A 21246-nucleotide genomic window follows, 5' to 3' on the forward strand; every position below is an offset into this window, starting at 1 on the left:
ATACCTGCATTTTTTCACTTCTCAAGCGACTTTCACTGTAAATCTCGATCGGGATTCGGTTTCCTTCTTTTCGGGATTCGGTTTCCGGCCCTTGATTAGAGCAAGCTAACAATGAAAGTTGAAGGAAGCTTCTTGATCAAACCGAGGATTGGGAGATGAAGCTGGACTGTAAATCCACATATATAAACCAGATCTGGATATTTCGGTTGAACTTATCCTGAAGTTACTAAGAGCTTTATTGGTGCGAGTTTAAACCATCGGCAATTTCCCACCATGTTATCGAGAGCAAGAATATGTCAAGCTTCACGTCAAGGTGCCAGATTCGTTGCGCAGCTGTCAACTGTGAATATTCCTAAGCAGATTACCAATGAAGCAGTGAAACCGTTCGGTCTTACGGATACAAAGGATTGGGATCTGCTGCGTGCGTCTTTGATGAAATTCAAAAGCTCCTCATTGGAAGTTCCGCTAGTCATCAATGGTGAACGTAGATATTACAATGATCAGACCAAACGCGGGTTCTTTGCACAGACCAATCCAGCACACCATCAGCAAGTGCTTGCTACTGTTACACAGGCTACCAGAGAAGATGTGAAGGATGCCATTCAGGCCGCTAAGGATGCGAAGAAGAAGTGGCTAGAAATGCCGTTTTATGACAGAGCCGCGGTGTTTCTGCGCGCCGCTGACCTTGTGTCTACAAAGTATAGGTACGATATGTTGGCAGCCACAATGTTGGGTCAAGGTAAGAACGTCTACCAAGCAGAGATTGATTGTATTACTGAGCTGTCGGATTTTTTCAGATTCAACGTGAAGTATGCGTACGAACTGTACTCGCAGCAGCCTATAGAATCCAGTCCCGGCGTGTGGAATAAGGCGGAGTACAGACCACTGGAAGGGTTTGTATACGCTGTTACGCCCTTCAATTTCACTGCTATTGCAGCCAATCTGGTCGGTGCACCAGCTTTGATGGGTAACACCGTGGTTTGGAAGCCCTCTCAAACAGCGGCTTTATCGAACTATCTCTTGCTAACCGTTTTAGAAGAGGCAGGGTTGCCAAAGGGCGTGGTCAACTTTGTGCCAGGTAATCCCGTTGAAGTCACTGAAGAAGTTCTAAGCGATAGAGATTTTGCAGCCTTGCATTTCACTGGCTCCACTGCTGTCTTCAAACAACTGTATGGTAGTATCCAGCAGGGCGTCGTCAGCGGCATTTACAGAGATTATCCGAGAATCGTTGGTGAAACAGGTGGTAAGAATTTCCATTTAATCCACCCTTCTGCGAACCTGCCCCATGCGGTGCTATCCACCATCAGAGGTGCATTCGAGTTTCAAGGCCAAAAATGTTCTGCAACCTCTCGAGTCTACATTCCCAAATCAAGAAGCGAAGAGTTTCTAAAGGACATGGCGGGCACCTTGCAACAGCACAAGATCTCGCCAGTAAACACATCTGCAGGTAGCATCAGTGGTGGTGATTTGCACGGTTTCATGGGACCAGTGATCCATGAGCAGAGTTTCGACAAGCTTGCCAGCGCCATCGAGGAGGCCAAGCAAGACTCAGAGCTTGAAATTGTCTACGGCGGCAAGTGCGACAAGTCCAGCGGCTGGTTCATTGGTCCAACAATAATCAAGACCACAAACCCCAGCCATAAGTTTCTCACGACCGAGTTCTTCGGCCCCATTTTGACCGTTTACGAATACCCTGACGACCAGTTCACCCAGGTCTGCCAACTGATTGACAGCACCAGCGCCTACGGGCTCACGGGCTCTGTTTTCGCCAAGGATCGCGACGCCATTATTCAAGCCAGCGAAGCCCTAAGGTACAGTGCCGGTAATTTCTACATCAACGACAAGTGCACAGGCGCCGTTGTGGCACAACAGTGGTTCGGCGGTGCCAGAATGAGCGGCACCAACGACAAAGCAGGTAGTGGCAACATCCTAAATAGGTTCGTCAGCGTCAGGAACGTTAAAGAGAACTTCTACGAGCTTACCGATTTCAAGTATCCTTCAAACTACGAGTAAAAAGTTCTTCAATATCGAATATTTCCTATGTAATTAATTACTGTCACTTCCGTATTACTGTCGCTCCAAAGAGCGGGTAACAAATTCCCACACTAACCCCTAAAAGAAGGTGAAGTTAAAAGGGCGATGGCCCCTCGAACAAGGTATAGCAAGTAAGGTTCAGTGGCAACGTACCAAGAGCATATCTTTACAGTACCTCCTGTTGGTCGTGGGAGCACATTGAGCATTTCCATTCTTAATCGTACGTGTCATTTGCGAACGAAGCTACAGCGGCTGATCCGAATCATTTCGACAAAGAAACAACTCTTACTAACAGTCTAAGATTACAGTTAGGAGGAAAGGTTTAAGCTCTGAACAAACAGTATCCGTTCATTAGAAGATTGTTGACGAAGTGCTGATTTTTTTAACCACGTTCGTATCATCCTTCCTTTACGATTTTAGTTTCTAGGCGAGAATAGTATATTTCCTGCCAGAGCGTTTTACCACTAGTTTGGGCTTTCCGTTGGCTATTTACGTCTCCTAAACCCTTCAATATTATCTGCTACCTTCAACAGCCGTTCCTTGAATTTGACTCTATTTAGGCAACCGCAGCATTCCCAGTCATTTTTCCCTGTGCACCGGTTTTATCATTAAGCAGGTCGAAAAAGCTGGAAGAAAAAATTGGCAGTGAGAAAGCAGGGAGAGAAAAAGAGTAATATAAGCTTTAGGGAGTTTTAGCACTCTGTGAAAGCTTAATCTCGAGACGAAGATCATCGAAAGTTAGGTCAAATGGCTAACCACGGTCCGGGCTCAGGCAATAGGGGCCAGGCCAATCCCATGTATGTGACTACAACAGGTGGAAAGAACAATCCGAAACAGATTCATGTTGCTCACAGAAGATCTCAAAGTGAATTAACAAATCTGATGGTGGAACAATTTACTTTACAAAAACAGCTGGAGATGGTCCAGGCTAAGCAGCAGCAATTGTGGATCCAGCAGCAGCAGTTGGCTCAGCAGACTGGACAATTTCTAGGCCAACCGGGCAATAGTAATCCTTCGGGTAACTCAGGATTCTTGCCTCCTCACCCACATTTCAATAATGGCAACAACAGTCCGACAGGAAATTCTGGTTATAGAAGTAGATCACATTCAAGAAATAATTCTGGATTCTACGATAATAATAATAGCAATAGTGGGCACAAGAAAACAGGATCACAATCGAGCATATATGGGCATGCAAGAAGACACTCCATAGGACTGAACGAGGCAAAGAAAGCTGCTGCAGAGGAACAGGCTAAGAGAGTAGCTGGAAATGTAACTGTGAAGATCGAGTCTTCGTCACCCACGATCGGAAGCAATGAGGGCGGCGATCAGAAAACGTTTGACTCCCAGCAGTCTTACAAGTTTCCGGCATCCGGTTCGGCGCAATCGGGCCACCGTCGTACTAATTCATCGAACCAGTCGTCATCGTTCAAATTTCCTGCTACGCAATCGCAGTACAACCAAAAGGAAAACGACAACGAGGGAGATGATTTTATTCCCACCCCAACAGGGCACCGCCGCTCAAGATCGAGGAATAATGAGTACTCCCCTGGTATTAATTCCAACTGGAGGGCACAGTCACAATCGCTAAGTCAAGGACAAGGCCAAAGTCAACAACCATCTCCGTTTAATCACAGAACTTCCAATTCCAGAGACTTTGGATACAATTCTTTCAACAGTTTGGAGCCCCCAGCGGTTTTCCAGGCAGGTCATAAACATCGCACATCAAATACTTCGGTCCACAGTTTCAACTCACAGAATAACCCAAATGCGAGAAAATCACTGTTTGCCCCTTATTTGCCTCAGGCTAACATCCCGGAATTGGTCCAGGAGGGGCGACTAGTTACCGGGATCCTGCGTGTGAACAAGAAGAACCGGTCTGATGCTTGGGTGTCTACGGAGGGCGTGCTAGACGCAGATGTCTACATTTGCGGATCAAAAGACCGTAACAGAGCTTTGGAGGGAGATCTAGTGGCCGTCGAATTGTTGGTCGTTGATGATGTGTGGGGTTCGAAGAAGGAGAAGGAAGAAAAGAAGAGAAGAAAGGATGCATCAAGCCAGCATGACTACATATCGTTGAACAGCTCTGATGACTACCACAATGATGCAAGCGCTACGGCAACCATAACGTCTAATACTACATCCACTGGCGCCGCTTCGTCATCTTCTTCGTCTGTAGTTGGCGATGAAAGTGGTCAGCTGGAAGCAAAATCAGCAGGCGACTCTGAAGATCAATCTCCCTCAAAGCCTGGTGTCAGAAGAAAGAATTCTTTGAAGCAGCGCCCTACTCAGAAGAAGAACGATGATGTTGAAGTTGAGGGCCAGTCCCTGTTATTGGTCGAAGAAGAAGAGATCAATGATGATTTCAAGCCACTTTATGCCGGTCATGTCATCGCTGTGCTAGACAGAATACCTGGTCAACTTTTCAGCGGAACGTTGGGACTATTGAGACCTTCTCAGCAATCTCACAGCGACAACAATAAACCACAGCAAGCACCAAAGATTGTCTGGTTCAAGCCCACGGATAAAAAAGTTCCATTAATTGCAATCCCAACAGAACTTGCACCAAAGGACTTCATCGAAAATGCTGACAAATATGCAGACAAGCTTTTTGTTGCGTCCATCAAGCGTTGGCCTATTACCTCTTTGCATCCTTTCGGTATCCTGGTATCCGAGCTGGGTGAAATCAATGACCCTGATACGGAGATTGACTCTATTCTCAGAGACAGCAATTTCTTGTCTAATGAATATCTAGATCCAAAGAATCCCTCTTTGGAGAAAGCAAGTTTTCAAGCATTACCAATGGCGGACGAAAGTTTACAGAACAGAAGACAATTTGTTGATCAAGAGACCTATGAGATCTTCTCCATCTACGAATCCTCACATTTTTCAGACTTTGCTGTTCATGTAAGAGAGAACATCGACGAAACGGGCTCGATTGAACTTGGGTGCCATGTAGTAGATGCAACAGCTTATATCGAAGAAAATTCCTCACTCGACAGAAGGGCTAGAAAAAGATCCACTGCTGTATTCATGCCTCAGAAAGTCGTCGATTTGCTGCCTCAAGCTGTGAACGCATCATTAACTTTTGCTGCTGGCAAAAAGTCAGCGACCATATCAGTTGTCTATACGTTAGACAAGAAGACACTCAAAGTCAAATCTACGTGGATTGGAGAATCCACCGTACAGCCCTTCGCTCCGTTTGTGGTGGATAAGCTGACAAGCGCAAGTCCAGGAAGCGCACAAGCAAATTTTGCTTCAATCCTGGGAAAGATTGCGTCTACATTTTATGCTGAGCGTATAAGGATGCAAGGGGCTGAACTGGAGGTTTATTTGCCATTGATGGCTAGCTTGGACGACGAGAAGGTTAACGTGGATCTAAATATACTCGAAAGACCATTGGGGTCAACAATCATTAGCGAGATTAGGACAAAAGTTGACAGCTCTGTTGCAGAGAAGATATACACAAAGCTGGGAGACTATAGCTTCCTTAGAAGACAGGTTCAGCCAGTGCACACGAAAATGATGTCATTCCAGAAGAAAGTTCAGAAATTCGGCTATGACATTGATATAAGCTCATCTGACGCCCTGATTCAATCGATACTCCAGATCAAGGATGAAGATGTAAGAACTGGCGTGGAAATATTACTATTCAAAACTATGCCAAGAGCTCGTTACTTTATTGCTGGTAAAGTAGACCCCGACCAATATGGCCATTTCGCATTGAACCTTCCTTTGTATACACATTTCTCTGCTCCCTTGAGAAGATATGCTGATCATGTTGTCCACAGACAACTGAAGACGGTACTTAGCGGCAGCCCATATAACGAGGATCTCGAATCTTTGAAGATAACCTCCGAGTACTGCAACTTCAAGAAGGATTGCGCCTATCAAGCTCAGGAACAAGCTGTTCATTTGTTGCTTTGTAAGACGATAAACGATATGGGAAATGCTACAGGTCAACTACTGACAATGGCCACGGTATTGCAAGTTTACGAATCTTCTTTCGACGTTTTCATTCCTGAGTTTGGTATTGAGAAAAGAGTACATGGCGATCAGCTACCGTTGATCAAAGCCGAATTTGATCCTGCTAATAGAATCCTGGAGCTTCATTGGCAACCTGGCGTAGACAGTGCTACCTTCGTCCCTGCTGATGAAAAAAACCCCAAGTCTTACAGAACATCGATCAAGAACAAATTTAGATCCACCACTGCTGAGATTGCAGCGATGGAATTTGAGAAAAAGGCGAAAGGCGAACCTCTAGTAAGTGAAATCTTGACGAAAGAACTGTCCAGGCTTGGTTTGAAGGTCCCCAAATTAAGGCTTCCAGCCCTGAAAGATAATGAAGACCCACTCGACTGCTTCCTCAGTACCGCCGTTACAAGTAAGAAAAATGACAACTGCATTCAGGAGATTCATGAACTACAGAAAGTGCCTGTGCTTCTCAGGGCGGAAGTGGGCATGGCACTCCCTTGTCTTTCTGTGCGTGCCCTAAATCCTTTCTTAAAGAAGGAGTAATCCCATGCTCCCTTCGAATTATACCCGCCAGGATCCACAGACAATGGCAGACTTTCATTCTTTACCCTTTGACTTTTTCTTCCAGCCATTATGATGCTCCATATATGTCAATAAACTTAACAAGGTTTAGCTACTTTTCTAAGAGCTGGTTTATAAATTCCCTTCCAATCAAACGTAATGTTTAATGTTCTGTCAAGGGCACTTTCTAGTGTCCGGGCCCTGCATCGGAATCCTCTCAAGCTTTGGTCGATTTAGTGATTTATAGTATCAGAAGCCTGCAATTGTTCTTCATGCCCATAGTTGAGCTTTCATCTTTAATTCATCTTACGATGTCAGCGTCAGTAAATTGTGACGCTCCCGTTCGATCGTTACAGACGGATAGTTGAAGTTCTTGGACCTTTAAACATACTCTGGGGCTCTTAGAAAGCAGTCACTAGAATTATGGTTCAACGTCAATTTGGAATGCTAGCTATTCAATCCCTCTGTCGTTCTTTATCTGCCAGGCGTGGGTTCCAAAGCTCTGCTCAATTGCTTAAGAAGAACTCGAATAATAGGAAGAATGGAAAAGATTTGAAGGAAAAAGAAGAGGTTGACGTGGTCGATTTAAGCCAATATGTGAAACAGGCTCAGGCAGAGTTTACTAAGACGTTGGATTTGCACAAAAAAAAGCTGCATGAGACGAGACAGGGTGTTGCAGACCCACGTATGCTCGATGATCTCCGGATGCAGGACGGTAAACCTTTGAAAACCGTAGCATCGACATCCATGAAGGGTAAGAACGCTCTGTTGGTTACGGTGTATGATCCTAAAGATACTAAGCATGTCGTTAGTTCGATCTTGGCAGCCGATTTGAATTTAACGCCCGTGCGAATCCCAAACAATGAGCAGCAACTGAAGATCGCTTTACCACCGCCAACGACGGAATCTCGTCTCAAGATGTGCAAGTCGTTGAAAGCTGTTTTTGAAGAGTACAAGAACTCATCAGCTAAATACTCTTTGGGTCACATCAGGGCTGAGATACTGAAAGATATGAAATCCTTCTCTAAGAAAGACGACAAAGTGCGGAAAGTTATCCAAGATGTGGAGAAAATACATAAGGAGTACGTCAATAAGTTGGAAGAGCAGCTGAAGCAAGCTGAGAAGAGCGTCATGAGTTAAGACCGCTTCAAAGGGAAATTGTTTATAAATTCTAATTTACGCACGTCGTATGCTACAGACCACTTGTTTAATAATCAATTAGCGTTCCTGGCCAAGGTGAAAATGGACTTCACACGTTGCCAGGTTGACATGGCATAGGCAGCAGTGATAAAACTTTTGACAAAAGTCCAAGCCTTCCTATTGCTCCGTAGTGGATAATCCAACGGCTTGGGAATCTGTGTGGATACGAAAGGTAGCGTATCGAAACAAACACTCTTGGCATTACACAAACCGAGAAGTCCTTCTTCACCACCGAATTTACCATAACCAGAGCCGTTGATACCACCAAAGGGTAATTGACAGACGTAAAAAGTAGCAAAATCATTGATTGCAACGTTACCTGTTTTCAAGTTGTTGGCCACGTAATTGCACTCCTTAGTATCACTACCGAAAACTGAACCACCTAGACCAAATGGAGCCGAGTTGGCCAATTGGATACAATGCTCAGTGTCTCTGGCTTTCATAACAACCAGGATAGGACCGAAAACTTCGTTCTGTGCAATTTCCATATCTGGAGTCACGTCGACCAGTAGAGTGGGTTCAAAATAGTGACCTTGTGGATAGTTTGGATGACTGTAACGTGAACCACCATATAGTAGACGTGCACCACGAGAGACTGCATCTTTAACCAGTCCTTCCAATTGGCCGAATCTATTGTCGGAGATCATTGCGCCCATATCAACGTCCTCGAGGTGATCAATATCAGAACCTAGTCGCAATGGGTTGTTTGTCAAGCGTTCATTGAGTATATTGACCAGAGCGTCGTAATTATTTTCGCTTACAATCACTCTCTCGATACCAATACAATTCTGACCGGATGATTGAAACGTACCACGCATTATAATGGATGACAAAGCCTCAAGATCCTTAGCGGAATCAAGAACGATGAAGGCGTCCTTACCGCCTAGTTCGACTACCACTGGAGTTAAGGAGGCTGCTGCGCACTTTAATATATGGTGCGCGACAGGCTGACTACCAATGAAGGTGATGTGTTTGATGGAAGGATGCGAAGTGAAGTAATTTGCTGTATCATCCGAGTCCGATGGTGGCAGACTGTAAAATAGTTGAACCAAATCTGGATCTTCACCGCAAGCCTCCAAACATTTCCGAACCACACCAATAAAGAATTCAGAGGACCAAACGACCTGTTCAGAGCACTTGACAACAATAGCATTACCGGTGAACAAAGCAGCGATGACAGGACCCATCAAATTGTGGAAGGGATAGTTCCATGAGACAATAGAGCTGATAAGACCCAGAGGCTCGTAACGAATCTCGGCGCCCTTATAAAATTTCATGAAGAAATTCGTAGGTCCTGGACGCCTCGAGGGCTGTAGGACGTTACTGCCATGCTGGATTGTCCATTGTAGTTTTTCCAACGTGACAAGAATCTCACCCATCGAGGCGTCTAGCATAGTCTTACCTGAATCTCTGCAGGCGACATGAGCGATGAGCTCTTGGTTTTGCAGCACGTATGCCTGCAGAGATGCCAAAATTCTCAACCTTCTGTTCATAGAAGATGTTCCCCATTCTTGTTGGGCCTTGGAGGCTTTCGAGATCATGTTGTCGACGTCATCGCAAGTCTTGGAAGTAAACGAACCCAGATATTGTCCAGTCGCCGGGCAGTAAGCCTGAATAGTGCCCGGTTTCGTAGGATCAAATACGCTGGTAGGATGCAGTCTCTTGCCTTTCCAATGAGTCTGAGCAGCATCTGGCACAGGAACGGAGAATTTCACTGGCTTATAGTCTTCAGACACAGAATTGGCCCACAACAGCTTGTAAAAGACATAGAACGTAAACAGTCCAGCCAATATGGATGTCGTAGCGGCCGTCTTGGGGTTGCCCTGGATCTGAGTAACCACAATCTGAGACTGACTATTGAGCAACGACTGCTGTTTTTTCACCCATTCTGCCAAGTATTCCTGCACTGTCGAATTCAATTGATTCAGCATGTCTGAGTTCAGATAAACTTCTGGCATGGAACAATGCCAAGCTTCAATCAGGCTTTAAGCAACGCTAAAGATCTTCGATAGCCTTCAGCCAAGCTTGACTGCTTCGTTTCGGTCCGCTACCGATTGGACGTAATAGCGATGCAAGTGAAGATTTACAACGAAGCTCAGCTCGTTTAACTTCTTCCCGAACCCGAATAAGCTTGACAGATATCGAAAATTCTACATAATACGGCCATCAAGAGCTCAATGCCAGCTACACTGTTTTCTTGTGCAATTGAAGCTCACAAGCTGCACAAATCCGCGACTTCCCGCTCTCCAGGACCCTATTTTACGTAATCTTTATCATAAATCTGGCCATCGCCAGCCTCTGCGTGTCTAATTGGCATTCACATGCTTCTCTGCCACTGGTTTCGTAACAGCTTCCACTAACAGTTTCACAACGTCCTTCTGCTTCTTCGACACGATCTGCTCGATCTCTTTCAGCTCTCCCTCCACTTTAGACTCCGCTTCCTTCTCCAGCGCTCCGACCCCGACCTCGTTCTTACTCTCGAGTTCCTTCAGTTCGCTGTCCTTCTGTGCCTTGTAAGCCTCGATCTCGCTGGCTGCATCCGACTTGGCCTTCTTCAACTTATCCTGTCTGTATTTTCTTGCCCTGGAAACGATTTCGTGGGCTTCCTTCTCAGCTTTGAGGAGAGTAGCAATACCGTTCTGTTGGGACTGTACCATAAGAGGGACATACGTTAGTAACTCAGGACTCGGCAGACAGAAATCGCTTTCTAACAGCTTTTGCGCCCGAAAGAAAGCTAAATCGCCAGCTTGAACATACCATCCTCGACTATCTGGACACCGGACTGCTTCACAGGGCTTCTAATGCTCAACTGGCTCACAGTCCTTGTCCTTAGTAGATAGTAAAAGGGATTGCAGCCAAACTTGAAATATTGGTGCCATAGTAAAAAAAATGTCCGGAACGTTCTCGGTCCTAATCGGACAACATTTGAAAAATTCCAGTATAATAAGCCTTGGGAACCTTTTCAGAAGGCGATGAGCTGGCTTGATTTGCCCCAGCTGAAGCTCTATTTGGGCGGTTAGCTCGATGGAAGACGTCTGTGAGGTATGCGGCGATAGGGAGTTCAAGTACAAGTGTCCTAAATGCCTGAAAAAGAGCTGTTCGTTGGCGTGTTCGAAGAAACATAAGGTGAGCGATGATTGTTCTGGTGTAGCTCACGATCCGTCTGTCTATGTAAGCAGTGAGGCATTGAAGAATGAGGACGATGAGAAGCATGAGATGAATGTGGTGGTACAGCGCGATTACAATTTCCTGACACAGATGAAGAGGGCCGTAGAACTGCAAAAGAGAGACGGGAAGTTGAAGAACAAGAGGATGTTGAACATGCAGCATGCAGGCCCAAAGAGGCCCCGATACAACGAGAACTCATGTCAAAGAGTGATACGGAGGGGAGTGAACTGCCTGGTGCTGCCGAAGGGGATGCAGAGGTCTTCGATGAACAAGAGCAAGTGGGATAAAGCATTAGATCTTTTTGTTTGGAGCATTGAGTGGACTCTGTTTCCGGTGCAGGGTACGGACTCAGAGCCTTTTGCGCATGTAAGCCATCGAATAAAGGAGACAGACTCGATCGCGGAAAGTATGGGCAAGATCATTTACGACAAATGCTGCGATATGTATCAGCTGCAGCGCAGTGCAACTAGCGACGAAGGGCAAGAAACCAAGGAGGACCGTACCAAGAACCTGGTCAACAGTCGACTGCTGTTCTATACAAAGTGGTTTCCGTATAATACAACTGACGTCGTAGACTCTAGGAAATTGGTCCGGCTAGAGCCATCAGGTAAATCAATTGCTGAACAGTTCAGAAACAAGACTGTTATTGAATTTCCAACAATCTTCGTTACAAAGCAAGAGACCGATATACCGCAAAAATACACCATTGTGGATGAACGCGATGCTCGAGAGACGCCCAGTACGGCGAGCGCTGCAAGTGATACTAGCAGCAGCGAGGAGCCGCCTGAGGAATCGATCAAACCCTCGCGACCAAGTGATGATGCTCCTGCTGATGACTCTGAGAGCGATAGTGATGGTTATGATCCGGGCGTTACAATGGATTTCCTAGCAAACTGAAAAGGTGCCAAACCATTGACAATGTCGCTACATAAGATAGATATAGATATTAAGCCGCACCCGCGGCGTAATGATTTTTCTGTGTATAAGTAACCTGCCTATTATTCCTGCGCTGCCTATCCTGACTCTTTTGCAGCATCTTTGTTTCCCACACGGTGTTTTGAACTTGTTCACTTGAAGTGAGGATAGCTATTCTCATTGTAGCTAGTAAGTTTCTAGCGGCTTGAGAATGGAGATACACGGCACCGTTGAAAGCTTGAGTAGCATCTTTCCCAATACTTAACTTCACCAAAGCAGTACCGCCAGGATGATTGTGAATGAAAGGAGTAACATCGTGGACTATTCCTTCGATGGCCACTAACGCCCTTCTATTCATCAAATATTGCTGCTTAGCCAATTCGGTGAACTGCTCACAAGTCATTGAGGGTAGACTTTCGATAGGAATCCCCCATTTCAGCTTGGAGCGCTCCTTATCCAGTAGCTTTTGCTGCTGTTGAATCCGACATTTCTCCACTTGCTGTTTCTCGGTTCTGTGTAGATGATCAACGAGTCCCAACTGATAGCAGAGCCATATAGACCACTTTGACGGATCCCAGTGATACCACCTAGTACCGTTAGTATAATCCGAAGGGAACTCGTGATGGAAATTGTGGTTTGCCTCTCCAAACAGAATAAACTGCGACACAAAGGAGAGAGGCACATTGATTGCAGATCTGATGTCTGAAAAAGGCTGAGACGCGAGTGGAAAGTTTTTCAAATGAGCTATGGTCCCAAGTAAGAGCCACTGCTGTTGAATCAAAGACATACGAACAAATCCCAAGTAAAAGATGCTTGTCAAAAATGGAACATTGCAATACGACGCCACCAGGCAAGGGAACACCAATAGCGTCAGTAGCAGGAGTAAAACGTAATTGTCGTCCTGGATCTTCAGAATATCATGGTTTGGAGGTTGAACTAGCTGATCTCTCTCGGACTCCTGCAGCTTCCCACGAACCATCTTGGACGTAGAAAGGATAGTATCGCGACATTCTGAGATAGCTTTTCTTGATTTCCTGTTCCCAAGAAATAATCTATGGCCCCAAATAGAGAATAACCATCCGTAGACGCTGTAAGAGTGCGGATCTCTTTCCGTATCCTGATGCCTGTGATGTGCCAGATGCTGGCTCGAGAACTGAAGAACAGAGCCGAGCCCACAGGAGCCACCCAAAACCGCATATGCTACCTGGTGGCCCACATGCGCATGGAACGACTGGTGTGAGAAGAACCTATGGTATCCTCCAAACAATGAAATTTGCGATAGAATCATGTAAAACCCAAAGAAGTAGAGCAAGCTCAAATTGCCGTCTCTGGGAGGCGATATCGTTATCTTGAACAGTGAAAACAGCGGAATTAATATGCAGGTTATCGTAGACTGCAAGCTTATACGCTTCAGCAAGTGCACCACATGAGGGTCTTTCTTCTTGGATATCCGAGGCAACGACTGCAACGAACCGGATATCTCCGTGTCCTCAAGGGAAGATTTTCCTACCAGCACAATATCCTCCTCCTCAGCATCGGCCACTACAAGATGCTCCTCTTCCGCATCTCTCTTTGCGTCAATGACCAAATCACTGAAATCAAACTCAGGTATGCCATCGTCCATGGTTGGCACTAACGACCTATTCACTGCTTATGTCCTGCTATATCGTTGGGGCAGAACAACAGCAGTTTACTTCCTTTTGAGTGAGTGGCTAGTTCAATCTTACTCTAGAGGTAACTCGCGATGCCAGTTATACCTTGCAAATACCGATATATAACTCAAGATAAATGAGTCTTGCGAGACCCACAATCAATCATCTAGCCTTAGTTCACGTTTTCAAGAGATAATTGACTACTTTGGAGCCTCTGATGGCTGCTTTTGCGTTGCCGAGACGCTAGCGAAGACTGCTCATCAAGACTGCTTCAAGATCTAAAACTGAAAACGCTGAAAATCCTCAGAATTGCTCAATTGCCTGAGGAGTAGAGAATCCGTAGCATCGGAGCACATCAGAGGTCTTAAAGCTCTGATATCCGCTACCATTTAAGGTTAAAGAAGTCTTGGCATCGTATAGTAAAAAATTCACCACGTAAATCATAGAGTTTACAGACTACAAAAGTGGACACTAGAGTACTGAGCTCTACTTTAGAGGATTTATAGAGGACCTGGATCGCCATGCTTGAGCAATTTGCTATCTTCACACCTCAAGGAGAGATTCTCTACCAATTCAATTGCCTTGGTAGAAAATTCGCAGAGACGCAAATCAACCGGTTTGTATCGCAGTATATCAGTTCACGAACGAGTATTGGTGCTAGTTACAAGAAGTACAGCGTGCTTGACGTCAGTGGCGCAGCTGATGGCGCTGGATTGAAGAGCTCTCGAAGTTTCTGCTGTATGTTCCACATATCGAAACAACCTGAGCTCTTCTACGTTGTTACTTATGCAGAACAGTCACTAGAGCTTAACGATGAGGCAGCTGAAGTCCTTAAATTGGGCGTCACATTGTGGGATTCTTTGCAATTGAATGATGGAATTGTTAGGAACCTCTCTGGCAGAGGGCACAGAAATGAGCACAATTATGTCGAAGTCACGGAAGGGCTCGAAGAGACGATTGCCAAATTTGACACTTATTTGAGAGCCAAGTACGAAGCATATGCGAGAAGATCTGAGGCAAGCAAACCTGTCCTTGAGACAGAATCAGTCGAGAACAACCCGAAGAAGAAATCCAGCGAGCTGAAAAGTAAGAAGAAATCATCAAGTGGCGGTCAACAAGGACGGAAATGGGGCCGAGACGGGATGATGGATGAGATTGGCCACAGCGACCCAACAAAACTCGACTTCTCCGAGGCAAGCAGCGCGTCTTCCAGCAACGTCGCACTAGTGGACAAGGAATCTTTCGGTAAGAGAACCGTAGAGGGCGAATTCCTCATCCGGGAGATTGATGATCTGCTCGTAAGCCAGAGAGATCGAGTTAAGTCGACAGCTCAAGCCAGCAACACGAACGCGGCTTTCAGTTTTCTCAAGAAGCATATCTTGGGTAACAAGACCATCTCTGAGGAGGACTTGAAATCAGTGCTGGACAAGCTCCAGCAAAAGCTTATAAGCAAAAACGTGGCCCCCGAAGTGGCTAGACACTTGAGCCAGCAGGTTTCTAAGGATTTAATAGGCTCCAAGACAGCAAACTGGACAAGCGTAGAGAACACTGCTCGTGAATCTTTAATAAAAGCTCTCACGCAGATACTGACGCCTGGCGTTTCAGTTGATCTGCTGCACGAAATACAGAAAAGAACAAGTCAAAAAGATTCAGAAGGTAAGAAACATCCTTACGTCTTTTCCATTGTTGGCGTAAATGGTGTAGGTAAATCCACAAATCTATCCAAACTAGCCTTTTGGCTCCTACAAAACAATTTCAACGTCCTTATTGTCGCCTGTGATACCTTCAGATCAGGTGCGGTTGAACAGTTGAGAGTACACGTCGAGAATCTTGCTCAGTTGACCGACGAATCCCATGTCAGAGGATCCAGAAACAGAAGAGGGAAATCCGGAAACGACCATGTCGAGCTCTTCGAGGCAGGATATGGTGGCTCAGATTTAGTGGCCAAAATTGCTAAGCAAGCCATCAAATATGCAAAAGATCAAAATTTTGACGTTGTTCTCATGGATACAGCCGGCAGAAGACATAACGATCCTACTTTGATGTCTCCTCTCAAGTCTTTTGCCGAACAAGCCAACCCTGATAAAATTATCATGGTTGGAGAAGCTCTGGTGGGAACCGACTCGGTTCAGCAAGCAAAAAACTTCAACAACGCCTTCGGCAAAGTCAGAAATTTGGATTTCTTCATCGTTTCTAAATGTGACACTGTGGGAGAAATGCTCGGAACAATGGTGAATATGGTTTATGCTACCGGAATACCTATTCTGTTTGTGGGCGTGGGACAAACATATACTGATCTGAGAACTTTAAGTGTTAAATGGGCTGTTGATACTTTGATGTCTTAAGAAAAGGACAATCACTGACATGATCACCAAGTAATAATGACAGTAAACGAGAGGATGAGCAGTTGTATTAGCTTCCAATGTATAATGTATTATTGTTATGAATCATCTTCGGATTTCACCATCTTTTCGTCCTTGTTTAAGCCATTGTCAATACTTCTAACGTCGATAATCTGGAAATCAGGTGCAAAGTTGACATGGCTGGAAACCGGGACCACAGTCTCAACCTTGATCTCGGGCATGCCAGCTTCGGGGCCATCTGGTATTCTATCAGCGAAAGAAGAGACTTCGTGACCCATAATGCAATGTAATAAAATGAGGGCAGCTCTCTTGGAGAAAACAAAATTGTTCTCCTTACAATGACCGGCCAAAACACATTCAGGGCAACCGTCCTCACAAGGGCAATCTTCAAGACGTTGAATAGTTCCAAGCATCAAGTCATCGATATGCTCAAAAGCCTTCATTGACAAACCAGATCCATACTGGCCACCGTTGGAATCGTAGAAGATAAGCCTTGCAGGACGTTTTCGCTTAGTCTGTCTCTCAGCAAACTCTTTTTCTGGAGCTTTACACTCTGTTTGAATTTCATCAGCACCAGCCACAACGAACCTCGGAAGCTGCCCCATTATTCCATGTTGTGCAGAATGGATTCCACCCGCCAGGCTTAGTTTTTTGGCCTCACACAGTTCTAGAGCTTGCCTGGGGATATCAATCCATAGGCCCTTCGCGTCAATAATCACTGGGGGGTTATGAGTCTCTACCGCATCCATAATTCTTTTATATTTGTCAATCTTGAAGAAGCCAAAAACGATAATGGTAATTCTGATTTTTCCGAAATACACTGGTGTATCACTAGTCTCAAACGACTTTATCAGTTCAATTTCCTCTGGATCGACATCAGTAAAGTCTCTTTGGCTCGTCACCCAGTCCACGTTGACCCGCTGTACAGTAGCGTACCGCTCATCTGGATTGAACTCCTTAACCAAATATGGACAACCTTGATGAATAAAGATACCACCATCATATAAGGTGAAACTGGTTCTAGACGTCTCTACCTCCTCAATAACTTTATTTCTTCCATTTGTTATATCAATCACAGCGAATTGGTCTTCTTCACCACCCCTCAGTGACACCAATTTAGCCGGCCATGGTAGAAACCTATTATGCGTATGATAACCATCAGAGTTGTAGTTTAATCTTTCACGGCAAATTTTTGTCAGATGCTGTTCTTTGAAATACTCCTTGTCTCTATCAATCTTGATCGGCAGCTCAAATGCAGCGCACTGGATATGACCCTCCAAAATAAGAACGTTATCAAAATCTAGAATCAATTCCTGGTAAGAATCAGGATTTGTGCTATCGAGCAAAATTTGCGGATGTGCAACATAATGTTGGTCCAAAGGAGCGTCACTTGCTACAACCAGCGTCAAGGAATCCTTATTTCTTCTACCGGCTCTACCACTTTGCTGGTGGAAATTGGCCATCGAAACAGGAAAGCCGCACATCAAAACGCAATCAAGACCACCGATGTCGATACCTAGCTCCAAAGCGTTCGTTGAAATCACAGCTCTCAAGTTTCCGTGGAACATCTCTCTTTCGATCTTACGTCTATCAGAAGCAGAATAACCACCTCTGTATGACATGACCTCTGTCAGGAGATCCTCCCGACCCATTTCCTCTACAATACGGCGTACTTCTTTCATCAACAATTCGCAGACACGACGAACAAAGCAGAAAGCGATAGTGCGGACGTTCTTGACTATCAACTGAACCAATATCTTGGCACTTTCCTGAATGAAATTTTCCCTCTTTCTGAGGTGCTGAGATAATGTTGGTGGATTCCATATGACTAGATGCTTCACTCCCTGAGGGGAACCATCTTCATGAATGAGATGGACATCTTCAATTCCAAACATTCTTTTTGCATGGTCCACTGGTTGTTTTAACGTCGCAGAACAGGAGATGAACTGAACTTTATCATTCTGATAAAAGTAACGACACAACCTGAGAAGCCGCCTCATCACCAGTGCAACATGGGATCCGAACAAGCCTTTGTACGTATGCAATTCATCAACCACAACAAGTTTTAAATGGTAAAGGAAGTGCCGCCAGTTTGGATGGTTAGGCAATAAGCTTGCATGGATCATATCGGGATTAGTAAAGATGATGCGGGCATTCTTGCGAATAAAGACTCTTTTATCAGCTTCAGTATCTCCATCATAGGTGTCCACAACGATACCGGACAATTCCGGTATCCTGGACGCCAAAGCAACAAACGACCTCTTTTGATCCTGAGCCAAGGCTTTTGTGGGAAAGATGTACATGAAGGTGGACTCGGGATCCTTCAGCAGGAGATCAATTGCCGACAACTGATATATCAGCGATTTACCTGACGAAGTTGAGGTCGTGATGATGGCATTTTCGCCGTTGTGAATTGCGTTTATGGCCTCCGCCTGATGAGTATAAAATCTCTCATGTTCCAAAGCCTGATAAACCTCTGGAGATAGGTTGAAATCCAGTTCCTTAAACGTAGCAGTCTTCTCCGGTATCACGAAATGCTCTTTTATTTGATTATTGTACATTTCGCTCTTTTGCAAACTCTTCAGCATTCCCTCAATTGTAGGTCTCCCCATGCCAGTTTCTTCATCAACTACCAACTTCTCATCCTTAGTCTCTTTCGATTTCATCATCGCCTCTATCGGGTCCTCGTATTCCTTCTTCTTCGGCAGATAACCTTGGGCCATTTTGATCAACACTTCCATAGGATCTGCACCACGGGATTTCTGCTCAGCAATGAACTTATCAACTGTGTTCTCGAACGCTACCTTCCTCTTTGAAATCATTTTTTTCATCTCCTCTGCTGAATACTCAGGCATCTTGACCTGTCTCTTGCGGTCACCGTTAACCCAGCTATATCGCATAACTCCATCGACAAACTCGAACAACAGGATTTGAGTCGATCGGCCGTCACGAAACTCATCCTCTACGTCTTTCAGCTTGAATATATCGTTATCCTTTTGCTGGTATCCACCGTTATTGAAATCGAAGACCTTGGTCTCGGTAATGATTTGATTCTCATCGATGTATTTGAACACACAGTCTCTTGGTAACAGCGCCACAATCTTGGCAAAATCAAGCTCTGATATAGACCATTTCAATGAAGCCTCTATAGGCTTTCTCAGTGTTTCGAAAGTGGGCACAACATGCTTTCTACAGGACAGAAACGTGTAAATGGTATTCAATCTGAAGAAAAAGCTTCGCAGCCTATCAAACTCGACCAGCTCTGTTTCCTTCTTGACTCTCTTGGCACTTGATGATCGATCTTCCATCCTAACCCATCGCCTCCTATGGTAGTATGTTTAGGTGCTTTCATTAAGTGAAATATTTCAAGTTGATAGTACTATCTTCGCCCTTGAAAATGCTCATCTTTAGGAGGAAAGTAAGTCAAAAGGGCCTAGAAGAGGCTTCATAGAGCTCTCAAAGCATGTCGTTTTCTTCGGAACAGTTTGTCAGTAAGTTGGGTAGTTTAGAAGATTCTCAAGAGTCAATTGCTGGTGCTTCGAAGTGGTTGCTGTCGCAGTATAGAGAAGCGACTCAGGTTGCCGAATGTTGGAGGGATTATATGAAGAAGAAGAGTGTGAACACAAGAAGAAAGCTGCTAGGTATCTACCTGGCTAACCACGTTGTACAGCAAGCCAAGGGTCGAAAAATCGGTCAATTCCAAGAGGCATTTGACAAGGTTGCAGCAGAAGTTATAAGAGAGGTCTATCCTGATCTGCCTAGAGACCTTAAGAAGAAGGTCAAGAGGGTTGCCGACATTTGGACGGAAAGAGGTATATTTTCCGCACAAGTTTTGAAGGAGATTCAGGCGACCTTCAAATCCGAAGGTTCGACAGTAAGTGAAGAGGCAGTTCCTCTGGAGCTGCGGAAATTGGTGAGCAGTTGGGGGGACTTGTCCAAGGTGGAGCAATATAAGCAAACCATGCGGGCGAGATTTGACAAGGCAGCGGAATCATTGGATCCTTCCAGTGTGGTGTATGAAGAGAACTTGAAAACAGTTACAAGAATAGGGCAGTCCAGTAAAGATGCCACTTCACAAGCTATCAAAATGAGAGAGGCCAGGATCAGTGCTTTACAAGAACTGCTGAGGGAAGAAGAGAAGGTACTCGATGAGGAAAGAAGCGGGATGAGCGAGATAGATATTATTCTGCAGTCCAAGAATCCCAGAGATTCCAACCAGGCGTCGGAGGATCAAGATCTGCTTCCAACTTATGAAACAGGAAACGATGGCGATGACGACGAAGATAGTAGTGACAATGACAGCAGCGATGAAAGCAAAGACGGGATTTCGACCGCGAAAAGACAGAGTGAAGAGACAACGATCGATGGCCTGGCCATCAAGAGGTCTAAAATCGCATCCGAAGATGCTATTGAGATTCCTCAGGAAGGCTATGAGCCTCAGAATCAGTCCACCGGGCAAACCGCCGAAGAATACGAGGGTTCTCCTGTAGTAACATCGAGTATACAGGACCTGCTGAGTAAACTTGCTAACTGATCGGGGCAGAGATAAACCAAATCTCCATAAGTGTATATATGCATAGTTTTTTTCGTATTTAAAATTCTAAGACTCGAACATACTGGTACGCCAGGTCAGATATGAAGTCGCTTTGCAAGGGATCGAGCTGCTCACCTGAGACCTTGATGTCAGTCATGCCCAGCTCTTTCAGTATATTTCGTGTCACGTCCACACCTTTCTTGAAATCCTCTTCCGTGGCATTTTCTGCAGAATGCAACTCGATGACAAGACCTTTGAACCCTGTGTAGCTAAACAGGTTGATGGCTCTTACTAACAAGCTGGTGGTTTCGAAAGTCTCGCCGGCCTCGCCTTTGATGCTTTGCCTTTGGGTCCATATGTTAGAGAGCCGGCCAGATAAAATGGCATCAATTGATTCGGGCGTACCTGCACAGCAATCGCTCGCCATAAGTTCCTTCGGAACATCGTTAGGAGCTGACGTGGTGACAAGCGCCAGTCTATTCTTGATCAGTACTGTTCTTCTTTCATAATGCGAGAATGTTATCGAGCACATAGATTTCGATGCATCACTTGGTAGGTTCTTAATCAAGCATCTATAAGTCCTGAAATCAATTGACCAAGGCTCCAGAATAGCAAGCAATCTGTCGGCGAGAGCATCTTTGAAATCAGTCAAAGTTCCCGGAGACGCTCTCTCCACATATACTACTCTAATTAAAGACTCCGGTTAGTCAATTGAGTGATAGCTACAAAAGTCTTGACGAATAGTGTACTTACGAGGTCCTTTTCATTATCTTGCTGCAGATGGTCATATAAGCTTTACTAAGATTAAGACGTTATAGAGGCCAATCGATCTATCTAAGTGATA

General features: G+C 45.1%; 11 protein-coding genes across 11 annotated transcripts; 6 read left to right on the forward strand and 5 right to left on the reverse strand.

The window, feature by feature from the left end:
- Positions 1 to 273: 273 nt before the first annotated feature.
- PUT2 (1-pyrroline-5-carboxylate dehydrogenase) lies at positions 274 to 2013 on the forward strand (the record flags this gene model as incomplete). The annotated part of the gene is made up of 1 exon (XM_037284197.1): positions 274 to 2013. The coding sequence occupies one exon, from the start codon at positions 274 to 276 to the stop codon at positions 2011 to 2013; it is 1740 nt and encodes a 579-aa protein (XP_037140093.1).
- A 768-nt stretch (positions 2014 to 2781) lies between these two features.
- SSD1 (mRNA-binding translational repressor SSD1) lies at positions 2782 to 6552 on the forward strand (the record flags this gene model as incomplete). The annotated part of the gene is made up of 1 exon (XM_037284198.1): positions 2782 to 6552. The coding sequence occupies one exon, from the start codon at positions 2782 to 2784 to the stop codon at positions 6550 to 6552; it is 3771 nt and encodes a 1256-aa protein (XP_037140094.1).
- Positions 6553 to 6993: 441 nt separating this feature from the next.
- On the forward strand, positions 6994 to 7710 carry RRF1 (Rrf1p; the record flags this gene model as incomplete). Its single annotated transcript, XM_037284199.1, has 1 exon — positions 6994 to 7710. One exon carries the CDS (start codon positions 6994 to 6996, stop codon positions 7708 to 7710), a length of 717 nt encoding a protein of 238 aa, XP_037140095.1.
- A 74-nt stretch (positions 7711 to 7784) lies between these two features.
- On the reverse strand, positions 7785 to 9728 carry MSC7 (meiotic recombination directing protein; the record flags this gene model as incomplete). Its single annotated transcript, XM_037284200.1, has 1 exon — positions 7785 to 9728. The coding sequence occupies one exon, from the start codon at positions 9726 to 9728 to the stop codon at positions 7785 to 7787; it is 1944 nt and encodes a 647-aa protein (XP_037140096.1).
- Positions 9729 to 10076: 348 nt separating this feature from the next.
- Positions 10077 to 10530, reverse strand: VMA10 (H(+)-transporting V1 sector ATPase subunit G; the record flags this gene model as incomplete). The annotated part of the gene is made up of 2 exons (XM_037284201.1): positions 10077 to 10418; positions 10528 to 10530. The coding sequence occupies 2 exons, from the start codon at positions 10528 to 10530 to the stop codon at positions 10077 to 10079; spliced, it is 345 nt and encodes a 114-aa protein (XP_037140097.1).
- Positions 10531 to 10794: 264 nt separating this feature from the next.
- BCD1 (Bcd1p) lies at positions 10795 to 11835 on the forward strand (the record flags this gene model as incomplete). Its single annotated transcript, XM_037284202.1, has 1 exon — positions 10795 to 11835. One exon carries the CDS (start codon positions 10795 to 10797, stop codon positions 11833 to 11835), a length of 1041 nt encoding a protein of 346 aa, XP_037140098.1.
- Positions 11836 to 11884: 49 nt separating this feature from the next.
- Positions 11885 to 13477, reverse strand: HG536_0E03360 (uncharacterized protein; the record flags this gene model as incomplete). The annotated part of the gene is made up of 1 exon (XM_037284203.1): positions 11885 to 13477. The coding sequence occupies one exon, from the start codon at positions 13475 to 13477 to the stop codon at positions 11885 to 11887; it is 1593 nt and encodes a 530-aa protein (XP_037140099.1).
- A 549-nt stretch (positions 13478 to 14026) lies between these two features.
- Positions 14027 to 15850, forward strand: SRP101 (Signal recognition particle receptor subunit alpha; the record flags this gene model as incomplete). The annotated part of the gene is made up of 1 exon (XM_037284204.1): positions 14027 to 15850. One exon carries the CDS (start codon positions 14027 to 14029, stop codon positions 15848 to 15850), a length of 1824 nt encoding a protein of 607 aa, XP_037140100.1.
- Positions 15851 to 15945: 95 nt separating this feature from the next.
- On the reverse strand, positions 15946 to 19176 carry HRQ1 (ATP-dependent 3'-5' DNA helicase; the record flags this gene model as incomplete). The annotated part of the gene is made up of 1 exon (XM_037284205.1): positions 15946 to 19176. One exon carries the CDS (start codon positions 19174 to 19176, stop codon positions 15946 to 15948), a length of 3231 nt encoding a protein of 1076 aa, XP_037140101.1.
- A 155-nt stretch (positions 19177 to 19331) lies between these two features.
- Positions 19332 to 20402, forward strand: RTT103 (Rtt103p; the record flags this gene model as incomplete). The annotated part of the gene is made up of 1 exon (XM_037284206.1): positions 19332 to 20402. The coding sequence occupies one exon, from the start codon at positions 19332 to 19334 to the stop codon at positions 20400 to 20402; it is 1071 nt and encodes a 356-aa protein (XP_037140102.1).
- Positions 20403 to 20460: 58 nt separating this feature from the next.
- SRB2 (Srb2p) lies at positions 20461 to 20934 on the reverse strand (the record flags this gene model as incomplete). Its single annotated transcript, XM_037284207.1, has 1 exon — positions 20461 to 20934. One exon carries the CDS (start codon positions 20932 to 20934, stop codon positions 20461 to 20463), a length of 474 nt encoding a protein of 157 aa, XP_037140103.1.
- Between the last annotated feature and the right edge of the window lie 312 nt (positions 20935 to 21246).

This window comes from Torulaspora globosa, chromosome 5, assembly GCF_014133895.1.
Source record: "Torulaspora globosa chromosome 5, complete sequence".
NCBI lineage: Eukaryota > Fungi > Ascomycota > Saccharomycetes > Saccharomycetales > Saccharomycetaceae > Torulaspora > Torulaspora globosa.